Source organism: Passer montanus, unplaced genomic scaffold, assembly GCF_014805655.1.
Source record: "Passer montanus isolate IOZ18808 unplaced genomic scaffold, ASM1480565v1 scaffold27, whole genome shotgun sequence".
In the NCBI taxonomy this organism is placed as follows: domain Eukaryota; kingdom Metazoa; phylum Chordata; class Aves; order Passeriformes; family Passeridae; genus Passer; species Passer montanus.
The window spans coordinates 8,408,025-8,421,439 of record NW_024367372.1 but is presented as its reverse complement, the minus strand read 5'-3'; the positions used below and the strand labels follow the sequence as shown (position 1 = coordinate 8,421,439).

The window sequence follows — 13,415 nt, the reverse complement described above, 5'->3', positions numbered from 1 at the left end:
AATATAATTTAATTCAGTTCAGAAACAAACTTGCTTATAGATTTCCAGGTTAGACCCAAAACAGGAAGTTAGGTACAGTTCAGATGTCAAAATGTCAATTTCCCTGTAAAACTCCCACTGCATTTCTGTTTCTGCTGTTTGTTGCACAACTTTTTAAACCTAGCACATTTCCAAAATAACCACGAACATTTCACAGAAGTGTTTTCAGTGTTGATCATTTAGGCAGCCCAGAATTTTAAGAACATTTTAAGTGTTCATAGTGCTCTCAAAATTGAGGATATGCAGATGCTGCCAGATGTTAGCATGATGGTACACTGAGATTATTTACCTGCCATGCAAAACAGGTGGAGTTCAAGCTACCCCACTTAAAAACTTCAACAGAAAAACCTCACCTAAATAGAGCTCAATTGTCAGGGCACAACAAGGGACTTCATTTTCAGTCACTATCACAGCTCAGAATGACACAGACATATCAGCCTTGAACATAAGAACATGTCCTGTTCTGATAAGCAGAAATTAGACTTTTCTCTCTCATTAGCTAATTTAACCCTCCCCTTTTTAAAAAGAAATAAAAGCTTTTGCTGACAGTATCATTCTTGCATGTCTACCTTCTTGTATACCATGTGAGAACAAATTACAAACTTATAAATCATAATTCTGTTCTGCAGCAGAATGCCTGAGTTAACCCGTTTATGACTGACTAGGAGCATTTAAGCCCTATTAAGTTTGAATACTGGTGCTTTTATCAGTGTTTTCAAAATGAGGTGACAGGTCTTCTAACAGGAACATCAGCAAAATGTCAGGAATCTTATGGCAATCCCATTAGTATTTCTTCTGAACAGATGATTTAAATGATTATCTGGAAAACACAAGAAGTTTCACTTAGACTAATAGAAGATGGAACTTGGTGACATAATTATTTGTTTCTAGAGTGTACATGGACAAATTGTTTCAAGTCCTATCAGTAGGTAAAAGTGTTTATCCTCTGAGTGCTGCATATTGCATAATCCAAAAGTATTTGACCAGACTAAATATTTTATTAAAAAGCATTCTGTTAAGCTTAATATCTCATAGGCCAATCTCATAAACTACAATAACGACAAATTCAGTACTTCTATTCAACCTAATACACAAACCTTCTGAGAAGCCTTCCAGCATTTTATAGCAGTTTTTTCAGTGTTCAGCAAACTTTACTCTATTTGCTAAACAATATCAGACTGCAAAATTGCTCTTACTGTTGACAGATCAATAATGACACGGGAGAAGTCATTACCTCCGTGGCAACAGAGTGGCAGCTGTGGGAGGAATATAGCACCTGCTGCTGCTGGGCTCTGGCAGCCACGCCTCGGCTTCCTCGCTGCTGCTCTCCCTGCAGGCCTGGTGTGCCCAGGGTACCACCAGCCCAGGGCACCTCTTAGACCACAGAGGATTAAATACAGCTCTGGTGACACCACTGCTGAAAGAATATATGCTCACTAGGGTGTGTTACGCTCGAGTCTGATGTCTTTATGTTACTTATTTCTAATGAACCACCCCTTTGTAGGAATAGGTAGGACAAAATTCAGGAAGGCAAGTACCACACTATTCTGTTCGTAGCCCAGTATTTCATTGAAAGAAAACACTTAGTAGCCTTTAACAATAAAAAAGTTATCTTTCTTGTCAATCAATTTTTATTTAATTCCATTTTGACTCCCCAAGATCTAGAAGTAGCAGGAGTCTTTATACTTCATTAAAATGACAAAAGAGACCCCTTGGGATGTTAAATTTAACACTTCGTGTAAAAAATCTTTGTATATTCAAACAGTCCAACAAATAGGACAACATACTTTTGCTCTGCATAAATTACTGCAGCTCCATCTAGCACAAACAGAACATTTTTTTTTCATACTTCACAACTCTCACCATGTTAATCAAAACATATTAACCACAAAAAGCAAACACTCCTCTTGATCACCATGGCTGAGCCTGGCTTGTGATGTTTTGCTTTCAGCAACTCACCAAACTCACAAAATACATGGTGCTCATCAGCAATACAAGATACAAACTTCGCCTTCAGATGAAACATGGAAAGTATTTCCTCATAAACACATCTGCTTTTAAATACTGCAGCAACACTGTACTTATTCATAACCCATTCACATGGGATGACAAAGGGCATGTTTGCAACAATGCCCTTTGGAATATGTTCTTAATAAATTTAAATAAAAGGCAACAGAAGTGATCCTGAGGGTGGGTTCAAAAAATTAAAACAGAGTTGTCACTCAAGCATCAGCTGGATTCCACAAAAAACAAGAATTAGGCAAGCACTCTTCTGAATGCTGAAAAGAAGCTGGTCTGCAAAGCTCTCACAAGAACAGAACTGGATGGTAAAAGTTCTTTTCCTTGCAAATATAAATATGACAAATGGTCATTAATATACCAAAAGTCCAGATGCTGCAGCTGCAATATAAATTAGTACTCAAAACACACTGTGACTTGTTATTTGTGAGCGACTGTATTTTAGTACAGAGGAAAACTCATCAACATTTTCTTCTACTTACAGGACAGGCCCTGCTGCTTCAGGAGGCCGCCTCGCTCTGCGCCAAGTTCTTGGAAAGCACACGGCATCTGCCCAGGAGCGCGAGCAAAGCTGGCTGCACGGGCGGCCGCCTGCAGCACACGTTCCAAGCCCAGCTCTCTCTGGCTAACACCAGGCAGTTCTGCCCTGGCTCCAGCCCCGACTGAACCATCCTTTCCGCAGGCAGCCAGCCCAATCTTGTTCCCATTTTCCCATCCCGCTGCCACCCCTGCCAGGCGCTCGGGAGAAAAGGCCAAGCCCTACAAAACTACTCGGGTCTCCATCAGCACCAAGCCCGAAAAGCACCGCTACTTTCTCAGGGACAAACCGCCCGCTTTATCCCATCAAAAATCAACCAGACCCGGGCAAATGAACGCAGTCAAATCGGTCCCCGACACAGCCATAGCGAGGAAGGAGACAGACCCATGCAGCAGTTTGCCGGCTGCCCACACACAGCCTCCGCCGCCTGCGGGGACAGAGGCGCCGACTGAACGGCGCTGCTCGCCCGAGAGCCGCCTCCCCGCTGCCACCGGCGCACCCGGCACGCTTCAGCCCCGCCGCTTCCCCCGCACAGCCATCAGCCCCTTCTGCAGGGATCTGCCTTCACCCTCACACAGCCCGGCCCGAGGGAGCCCCACCTCCGCCTGGGATAAACCCAGACCCCGCCCGGGGGGCTGCGAGGGCCCGCGGGAGGGGGCTGAGCACAGCAGCGGCCGCCCAGCAACGCCTCCCTGCCGTGCTGCTGGCGCTCCCCGCGGAGCCGACGGGGGGCGCGGGAGGGGAAGCGCGGCCCGTCCATCCCGGGGAAGGGAAGCGAGGCCCGTCCATCCCGGGGAAGGGAAGCGCGGCCCGTCCGTGCCGGGAAGGAAAGCGCGGCCTCTCCATCCCGGGGAAGGGAAGCGCGGCCCGTCCATGCCGGCCCTGGCGCAGGGCCCCGGTGGGCGGACCGGCCGCTACCCGGAAACGGAAGGAGCCTCCCGCCGCTCGCCCCCCGAACATCCCAGCAAAGCCCCGCCCCGGGGCAGTCTGACCAATCGCGTCCGGGGAGGGGCGGGAATAATCGATCTACGTTGGATTGACAGGTCTCTCTCCCAATGCAGCCGCAGCCGCTCTGTTTCCTCCACTAGGAAAGCGGAGCCACAGCTGGGTTGCTGGGCGGGACAAGTCTCGCTGTATCTCAGCGCTATTGGCTGTAAGTGTTGATTGGCGGCTGCCTGCGCCTATGCGGAGGAAGCTCCCCGGCGGCCCGTCGCGCCGTGTGCCAATGGGCGGGCGGTGCGGGCGCGGTGCGGCGCTGCCGGCGGCGGGGCGATGAGCGCGGCGGTGCGGGTGGAGCGGCTGGTGCGGGAGCACCCGGTGGTGGTGTTCATGAAGGGCAGCCCGGCGCAGCCGCTCTGCGGCTTCAGCAACGCCGTGGTGCAGATCCTGCGGCTGCACGGCGTGGAGGATTACCGCGCGCACGACGTGCTGCAGGACCCCGAGCTCCGCCAAGGTCAGCGGCCGGGTCACGGCCGGGAGCCGCCTGCCCGGGGCCTGGCGGGGCGCAGAGCCGGGCCGGTGCCCGTGCGGGAGGCCCTCGGGAGCGGCGGGCCGGCTTAGCGCCCCGAGCTTGGGCGCCGTGGGAGCGGCGCTTGTGCCAGCTGTAACTTGCCGCTTCTGGCTCTGTTGGGTGGGCTGGGTGGGGTCTGTTGTTTTTTAACGAGGCTCGATGTGGGGAGAAGGGCAGCGGAGCTGGGGAAGGGCCTGGAGCTGTGAGGAGCGGCGGGGGCAGTGTGGGGTGTTTAACCGGGAGGCACCGGCGGCCTCACTGCTCTCCACAACTGCACGAACCTGTAGCCGGGTGGGATCGGCCTCTTCTCCCAGGCAACAAGCGGCAGGACAACAGGACAGTTGTAAGTTGTGCCAGAGGAGCTTTAGGTTGGATACTAGTAGGAATTTCTTCACAGAAGGGGTGATCAGGCATTGGGATGGGCTGCCCAGGGAGGTGTTGGAGTCACCGTCCCTGGAGGTGTTTAAGGAAAGATTGGACTTGGCACATAGTGCCATGTTCAGTCGTGGGTTGCACTCGATGATCTCAGAGGTCTTTTCTAACCTAATTAATTCTGTGATTCTCTTTGGGTGTTAGTAGGACTGCAAGTGTATCGCAGAGATGTGTCATTGAGGTTGCTGCCCAAAGGCCCTGGTTTGGTTTTTGTGGCCCTTGTAGTGTTCCAGAGGTCTCAGTTATCAGCAGAGCACAGTTGTGTGTGCAGGGTGATGATTGGAGACCGGGCTCTTTGTGCCTCGCTGCCTTGCCTGGTCACAGATAGAGAGCCGAATTAAAGACCCCTGAAATGCTTCATTATCAGGTTTTGTCTTCCCCGTGAAGAGTATGGTGAAATTTCACGTATGGTTTGAACTTGCACTACTTGATTCACAGCTGGTACTGCCTGCTGGGATTCTCTTGATAATGTACAAATTTATGCTAATCTTTTGCATGAGAAATACTTAGTAATAGTTTCACCGTTACTGTGCAAGTGGTAGTAGCTATTCTGTATAAGGTTTTTTTTTGCCAGTTGTGGAAAGCTAGTATTCTGTTCTGGTAATGCTTTTCATATTTTCCTCTTCAATGAGCATAGCTGATGGTTGAGGTTTTATGTGGTTATTAGAGAAGGTTTTAAAACAAAATAATACCTGCAAGTACATAGTAATTAGTCATGTGGCATTAACAGTTCTTGCCCATAATACACTGAAATGTGCTGTAAAGCCATGTGCTGGCATGTATCAGGTGACTTTGTTCTCCTTTGTATTTGGTGTCATCTGACTAACTCAGTTTTTTGTTAGCTCTTAGCTAAAAGACTGATTTTTCTAGTCCTTGTTTGCTTTTCAATTCACAGCTATAATAGCTGTATAGTATAAAAGCTTAGATACTGGAATTTCTGTGTAATGACACCTTTTGTTAATGAAGGTTGATTTTGTTCAAGTATCTTCCTCCGCCTTTGCAAGTGAACAAATCATGGTAATTTTCTAAACTTTGTTTACATATCTGAATTTGTTAATTGTACAGTTTGCTAGTACAAACTCTTACCTCTTCCCACAATTCATAAACCAAAAAGGAGGAAACAAAACCCTGAAATCAAATATCAACATTTCACTTTTGGTTGAGGGGGCTTTTGTGAGCCTCTGAATGGGCAGTGCCTTTATAAGTTATAGTCCCTGAGCACTTGACCATGTGAATAGAGAGTATTTTCTATCTGTGTAACTTAAATTTTTCCTCCACATGAACTCGGGCTTGTGCTAGGCAATGAGAGAGGTTATTGCCCTCCTGGCTACCAGAGCTTTAAACTGAAATTAGTGTCTTGATCAAGCCCTCCAGTGTCTAAGCTACACAGAATGCAGTTACGGAGTGTACCCTTGCACAATATCCTGCTGGTTCTCAGGTGCTTTAAGGAGTTGTTCTGGTCCTTTCCATGCACCGGCTTTGGCACCTGTCCAGCTGTGCAGAGGGCAGCTCATTTTATTAACTGGATCACTGGGCCTGCAAGTTGGAGCAGCAGTTTGTACAGTGAGCTGAGTGCCACAGCCAGCACGAAGAACAGAGCTTTGAAGAGCTGGAGAATGACACAGCCACAGCAGAATTCTTGTACTGCTTCAACTGTATTACCTACTGCACCCTAAAAAGCCAGGATGTGCCTGCTTCTGTGGGTGGCAGCCTCTGACAGAGGAGAGGACAGGGCTGCTCAAAGTTGTAGTTGTGTAAGTTGCCAAGTGTATTTCAGCAGTGACTGCCTGAAGGCCAGAATCTGGCCTCGAGTGCCAAACATTTAGATATGCAGCATGTGAGCCTTTCCTGGGCTGTCTCTGTGAACCTAATCTGCTCTGCACGCATGGGAGGGGGTGTGGAACCTTTAGCTGTGGAAGTATCAAGTACATCAACAAAAGACTTTTCTGCACGGAGATCACTGTATGAGAGCTGGCCACCAGCTTTATGTTCACCTGGACCTAACTTCAGTGTTTGAATGGATGTGTGCTTATACATTTGTAGTAGGGGCAGGCTGTTGGAGAAAGGGTAATTCAGGCGTCTGGATTGCTTGTTGGTTTCTTGCCTGTATCTATTGAAGCACCTTATTTTTAGCTAGTTATGGTTCAATTGGTGAAAAATACACTGTGCTAAAATACGGCAAGCTGTAAAGCTAGAACAACTCCCCTGCTTGCCTCTTTACCTTAAAACTCAGATCTGTGAAACTAAAGTTATTGGTACTTCATGTGCTCTATCTGAACTTGAGCTGAAGATACACTTCCCTGACACAAATCCTTCCTGAGCAAAGCTAGTCTACTTGGTCTCCATGGCAATTCAGGTTTCTCTAAGTTGGCTCTCAGCTGATGGACAGTGTTAGACTGGTTCCAGTCTAACACAGGCAGAGAAACTTGGGATTACATACTAGAAAATGGGTGTTTAAACTGTTGGGGTATTTCACCCTCAGATTATTTTCATTGCTGTCTCTACATTATCTGCTGCCAGCAGGTGTTCTTGATCCTTTCTCCCACCCTTGGCTAGCCTTCCCTTAGTCAAGCTTGTGCTACTGGTACTCAGGCTTTGGAATAGGCTGCACAGGGAAGTGCTGGAATTTCCATCCCTGGAAGTGTTTAAAGGCATGTGGATATGACACCTCGGGGTATGGTTTACTCGTAAATGATGGTGCTGAGTTAACAGTTGGATTTGGTGATCTTAGAGATCTTTTCCAGCCTTAATGATTCTGTGATATCCATGAAAACATGTTGTTTTTCTGGAGCAAGTATGGTAGGAATGAGTGTTGCTTGTTTTAGTTCTTTGACATGGCCCATCTCTCATTAGTGCTAATGCTGCCAAGAGAGGCTGAGAATTGCTGACTGGAGCTGGGTACCCGTTTCAGTAGCTCTTTGGACCAGTCCTGCTTTCACAGTTACATTAAATGTGTTACCAGAGCTGTCAGACTGAACCCCTGATATGTGGAGTGTGTTTTTCCTGAGTAAACAGTGGTCCAGAGCAGGAGCTGCAGCTTCGGAAGTACAGCAAGGAGCCAGTCTGCAGAGAGGGGGATGGAGATCCCTTGGGATGTCCAAAAGAATCATCACAGACGTGCACCCCAAGTGCAGCAAGCACGGCCTGGGCTAACTTGCTGTGCAGCAGTGTCAGTAGCTGCTGCCCTGGGGTGAGGCTTGGGGCCCAGGGGAGGGAGGGCTCACTTTGTGACCTGGGAGAGTCCCAGCACTGAGGCATTTAAAGAGCTTGTGTAGCATGTGAAATGCAGCCACAGATCAAATGGGCTTCATGGTATTCTTATTTTTATCTGAAGCTGGACAGGTCCTTGAGAGTACTATCAGTGCTTCTATGTGTGTGCAGTTGGGTCCTTGAAGAAAATATTTCTGTGAAAGAATTATTGGTGTAAATATTACCTTGGAATGCTCGTTAGCAGTAGGTTTACTATGCTGAACCCTTGGTCCTCAACTTGTGTTTAGCATTGCAGTATCTTAGGAAAAATAGAACCTATTTCATATCTGCAGTGGCTCTTTGACCAGGCTCATCCTTAGGCATGTCTGAATCATGGAACACAGTTTTTCATTAAAACTTTGATGGGTTAAAAGATATTTAGGGCAGTTTAAACAGTTTGGGGTACTCAAAGGCCAAAGAGCATTTAAGAAAAGTATTGCTAAGTGGAAGTTGACATCAAAGCTTAAAAGTTCTGCAATCTAAGGAAGAAACTACAAGTGGTGATGATGGAGGTTAGATGGTTATGGGTTCCCTATGGCCTTGATTTATATGCTAAAGTTCCTATTTTGGACTTATGAAACATTGGTTGTCCATGCACAAAATCTGGAGTCAGAATAAAGTCTCTTAGCTGACGTATGTAGTGGTTAAGAACACTTAGTCACAACAATCTTTTTTTTCTATGTTACTATTATTTTAGTGGATTTTTTAAGCATGTTGTATTTTTCTAAGAGGAATTATTAGCTATATTGCATCTTCTATACATTAAAGTAACAATCCCACTGTATATTTTTCTACTTATACATATTTATTAAAAAAAGTGGTTTAAGTTCCAATAAAGCAAGCATAATTTCCTTACATGTTTATTTTCTTAGCTTGAGTATTTTGGATTTTGGCTTTTTAGTCTCTAGAGACTAAAATGTTTTCTTAGGGGAAAACAAGTTATCTTATGCTATCAGCTACTCAGGTCTAAGTTGGTGGAAGTTGACTTCCAGGGTGAGTGGGCTCTGGTGTTCTGAAAAGGTGCCTCTGTAGGCTTAAGTTTGCTGTATGGGCTTTCATGCCTTTGTTGGAAAAATTCCAGGCACTGCATGTTGAAAATGCATAAAAATGTTGAATTCAAAACTTGTCATCTAATCAAATGCTTGTGGTTGTGTTATAAAAATAGGCAGCAGTAGATTTTAGCTGTTTCCTCTGCTGCAGAAATAATGGCTTTGTGTGAAGGGTCATTTAAAAAGTGGCAAATTAGAGACAAAGATTCTTGTGTAATTTCTAGTGATGTCTAAGTGCAAGCTGGTTTCAGTGTGTATCAGCTGATCAATTTGTGTTTTTTGGGTGGTCTTACATTTACCTTCTGTAAAGTATAATTTTAAACTTTAATTCTGTACTTCATAATTGTGACTTGAGCTGTATTTTGTTAAATGAGCACTTTTTAAAAGACTCCAGCCTTTGTGCCCCTCCCATGTGCTGTAAGGTCTGGCATTGAAAGATAAAGCAATTTGAAATTCATAAGGCCTCTACAGGGGCAAATGTATCTTGCAGTTGAAATTGCAGGAATAAGTGTAACTGTGTGAGTTCAGTAAGAGTATAAAAGATTGTAAAGTCTCTCTGGGAAATATAAAAGAAAGTAAACAGTTCTCAATATTTTTCAATACTTCTCATTTCTGTAATTGATTGAAAGAGTCACGTTTTCTTGTTGGGAGTAAAAAGAGATGTAGTGTTTTTCCAGTTCCTGCTTGAAGTCAGTATAGGAGCTGACCCCATATCTTTCAACCCACATCTTTGAGTTGGGGTGAAAAACAAACTCAACTTTAGCACAGTTTTTTTTCTGATAGTACTCTTGTTACGTAGATATCTTTTGCCTTTATGGGAAAGAAATTGGAATGTCAGTGGTAGAGTCAGGTAGAAGCAATGCATTCCTTTTAAAACACCATTCTGTTAGGAGAGGGGGGAAACCTCTAATCTTTTTTTTTTTCTTATTCAGGAATAAAAAACTACTCCAACTGGCCTACCATCCCACAAGTGTACCTCAATGGTGAATTTGTTGGTGGCTGTGATATACTCCTCCAGATGCATCAGAATGGAGATCTTGTAGAAGAGCTGAAGAAACTCGGAATCCGTTCAGCGCTTCTGGATGCAGAAAAAGACCAAGAGAAAAAGTAAAATGAGCAAAAAGAAAAAAATGCTATGACAGGAATAAAGCAAATCTTTGATAAGAACTTTTTGCCCATAAAGCCTTACATACTTTAGGTCAAGGAAAGCATCTGTTTGAACTGACACCAAGTGAATGTCTCTTAGTTCATGGTAAATGTAGTGATCTTGGTATTTTGATTTATGGGTATTGTGAAAATTTGAGTATAACCACTGCACTGTAAAGCAAATGTTTGTGAAAATTTGTGTTTTAAAAAAGTTCACTTCTAAAAGCACTCTTCTTCATTGAGGTGGGAGTAAACCAAAAGAACTAATAATATTTTTATGGGTTTTACATGTGTGATTCTCTGTTCTTTGATACATGAACCTATACAAACAGCATTTGCATTCCCTTGCTTCTCTTGAAAAAGCATTAAGTAATAGTGCATCTGTTTTTCTGTTTAACTTCTGGTGATAAGATTTCCTGAGAGCCTGTAAAACCTGTGTAATCACATACAATATAGGAGAAAAACAGTTTTCCAACAATATAGGAGAAAAAAGATTATATGAGAGTGCATGATATATACTTTTATTCCAAAGGGTAAAAATAAACAGAACTTGTACAAATACATGTATAGTGGTCATTATTACTTTGTAACTTTCTGATGGCTTTTAAAACTGCTAAGAATTGTGCCTAAATATTTTATAAAACCTTTTCTACCTCTTGCAAAACAGCTTTTCCCCATGCTTATATACTTTGCGTATGGGAGTTCTGTGTCAGTGGTAAAATGTGGGAATTATTTAAGGCTTCAGTATTCTAGCTTGAAATAGTACAGGAGAATACTTCAGTTATTACTGTAATCTCGTATTATTTGCTTGTTATATTTTTTATATTTGTTGTGTTTCCAAGTGTTTTCTCCTGACTGATGTGCTCAGGAGAACATAGTCTTCAAACATGGGATTTACAGATTAAATGTTCATGTGGGTAAGGTGAGTGCAGCAGAAAGGTTACTTAATGGATCAATATTTTTTTGTGGAAAGTCTCTGAAGTGTTCAGTACCTACCTAACCACATTTCTCTAAATTAAAACAAATTATATTAACCAGTGTAGCTTCAGCTCTAGCAATACTGCTAAGATTAAAAGCTAACCAAGCTATTTTTAAATGCAGTGTAATTAATATAAACCAGTCTGCATGTGAATTAGGCAAATGGTTGGAAATAAACTGTGTTTTATGTTGATTGTCTGCAGTAGTTGCTCATTATTTTAAATGTCTAATGAAACTGATACTACTTTTGATTTGAAGCCTAAGATGTTTTCCTCTGCATGGGATATCAAATGTGTTCTGGAGAAAGAAGAAATTATAAATGGTCAGTGAAAGACAAGAACAGGACTGGAACCTGTAGACAGGAGAGATTTGATGCAAGTTCTGGTTCTAAATCTCTCCTGCCCACTTGAGCAAGCAGTGGAGAAACTATACTAGAACATTTTGCACAGGATTTGCCAAACTGATAACAGTAAGCTCACTGTACAGTTGTAATGCAGTCAGGGTGTGTGTGTTGTGTGCACTCACTTGGTGCAACAGCAGGTCTGTGGAGGTCTCTGTGTGGCCACTGTGTAGGAGGAGGTTCCACCCAGGGCAGTCACTCGTGGCTGTAAGGCACAGAGGTGTGAGTGCAGGATTTTTTCTGTTCATGTGCCACATCTCATCATGCAAAGCTTAAGGTATCGATGAAGGTTTGTTCTGAGCATTTGAACTTAGCTTAAATGAACTTTTGGCTAATCACAAGTAGGTTTTGCCATTCTGAATGTAAAACAATGTTTTAAAAAAGAAGTAAATTTCAAAAGTCTTTGGGTATTTGCGTTGACCTATTTAAGTGAATGTACCCAGTAAACAAAAAGGTAATGAAGAAAATTTAATTATTTTCTGCTTCAATAGTTAACTCTTAGTCTGACTACTAAATAAATCTATTAACAAAAGACTCCCCCAAATTTGCTGTTTCAGAGCTCTCTAGTTTTCTGCACAAGCTGAATATTTTTCAGTAATATCTGCCAGCAATTTAACATAAAGGGAACTTCAGCATTGTTAGGTAGTCTTTATTCTCTATGCAGCAAATTTTTTCTCCCAGCATGAGTTCCTGCTTTTAAAAACCATGAAAGTTTTTCTACTTTCTCTACTTTCTTCCCCTCTTCAGATTTTAATTACTTGATTAAACCTTTGCATAATGTACATTGTAGTGTTTATATCAATCTCTGCGTGACTGGAACATGTTCTTGAGTTAGTTACAGCAAGAGAGATTCCATGAAGTGTGTGTGACAAAGCCACAGTGGGGAATTAAATTGGGACTTGTGCCTACATTCCTGTACAAACTGTACATTTCCAGCCAGTGTGTGCATGAGCAGTTGTTCTACATTTATAAAAATGATCATGTTAAACCAGCTGCAATAAAAATAATTAGCATCTTCTTAAATTGTAAACTTCAGATGCTCACAAAGAGCTCTATTTTGTTGTTGATAGTGTTTTCCCCAAGAAACTAGTTCTAGGGGATCATTTTAGAAGATGGGCAGTATTGTGCACTCTGCTCATCGTCCTTTGCTGTCCCTCAAACTAGAGGCAAAAGGGCACATGTGCTTTCAGTCTCAAAGGGATGCTACAGAGAAACTGATTTTTTTGAGGAAAAAAACCCATGCTTCTCTTGAGGAGAGATTTGCACCTGCTTTTCTCATGCTTTTAGGCAGTGGGACAATGCAACTGCCAATACCTGAGTATGGGGTGATTACCAGTGAGTGTGCTGAGCTCAAACTGGGGACCTGGTGCCAGCTGGAAGGATCCATGAGGAATGCTTGGTCAGGAGGATGTGGCAGGTTCTGTGGAAGAAAGGGTGACTTTTTTCTCCCCAGGAGGAGCAGCTTGCCACAGGAGGTAAGGGAGGGGATGGGGAAGCTGCTGCAGCTGCTTGCTCATCCTGGATTCCTCTGCCATGGAGTGCAGACTGAAGAGGTAACAGTGGTCAAGAGCATGCCTTGAGCAGGCCAGCTGAAGTTGCTGAGGAGAGCCAAGAGCAAAAATGGGGACCTGCCATTGCCATCTTTGATGAAGAGAGAGGCAAAACTGCCTGGTCTTGAGCTGGGTCTGCTGTGGTAAGGATAGGGCAGGTGGCAGGGCTGTGCAGGAGCATTGCCACCTGCAGGACTTCTATGGATCAAGGTTGGGTGTGTGGAGTTGCCAGTCCCATTCCTGCTCTTTGTGTTCTTGTGTGTTGTGGCAGGCAGGAATTCTGGCTGCCTGCTCCTCTGGTGAGATGCTGCTGGATCCATCTTGGTTGGATTGACCTGCTGAGAGCTTACAGTGAGATACTTGTGAATGCATGTAAACTTATGTGGGATTGTTATTCTGTTACAGGGTTGCAGTATGAGTGTCTGCCAAACTGGGAACCATTACTGTAACTATTTACATTTTATTCTGAGGATGCCCTTGGTGTTGCTGCTGTGTTAAAAGGCTG

At 44.0% G+C, this 13,415-nt stretch overlaps 2 protein-coding genes and 1 non-coding gene across 3 annotated transcripts; 2 read left to right on the top strand and 1 right to left on the bottom strand.

Annotated features, from left to right (window-relative positions):
- Positions 1-1,157: 1,157 nt before the first annotated feature.
- Positions 1,158-1,428, bottom strand: LOC120503917. The gene has a single exon (XR_005627891.1).
- Positions 1,429-1,462: 34 nt separating this feature from the next.
- Positions 1,463-3,764, top strand: LOC120503741 (translation initiation factor IF-2-like). Its single transcript, XM_039712574.1, has 2 exons — positions 1,463-3,362; positions 3,450-3,764. The coding sequence occupies exons 1-2, from the start codon at positions 2,927-2,929 to the stop codon at positions 3,758-3,760; spliced, it is 747 nt and encodes a 248-aa protein (XP_039568508.1). The 5' UTR covers positions 1,463-2,926; the 3' UTR covers positions 3,761-3,764.
- Positions 3,761-11,153, top strand: GLRX5 (glutaredoxin 5; the record flags this gene model as incomplete). Its single annotated transcript, XM_039712915.1, has 2 exons — positions 3,761-4,049; positions 9,769-11,153. Coding segments are annotated over 2 exons (468 nt in total), but the record flags the coding sequence as incomplete, so codon positions are not given.
- Positions 11,154-13,415: the final 2,262 nt, after the last annotated feature.

Coding starts and splice junctions, on each gene's coding strand:
- LOC120503741 (XM_039712574.1), top strand. CDS start 2,927: ATGAACGCAGTCAAATCGGTCCCCGACACAGCCATAGCGAGGAAGGAG. Junction 3,363..3,449: donor CGCGGCCCGTCCATCCCGGG/GAAGGGAAGCGA, acceptor TCCATCCCGGGG/AAGGGAAGCGCGGCCCGTCC.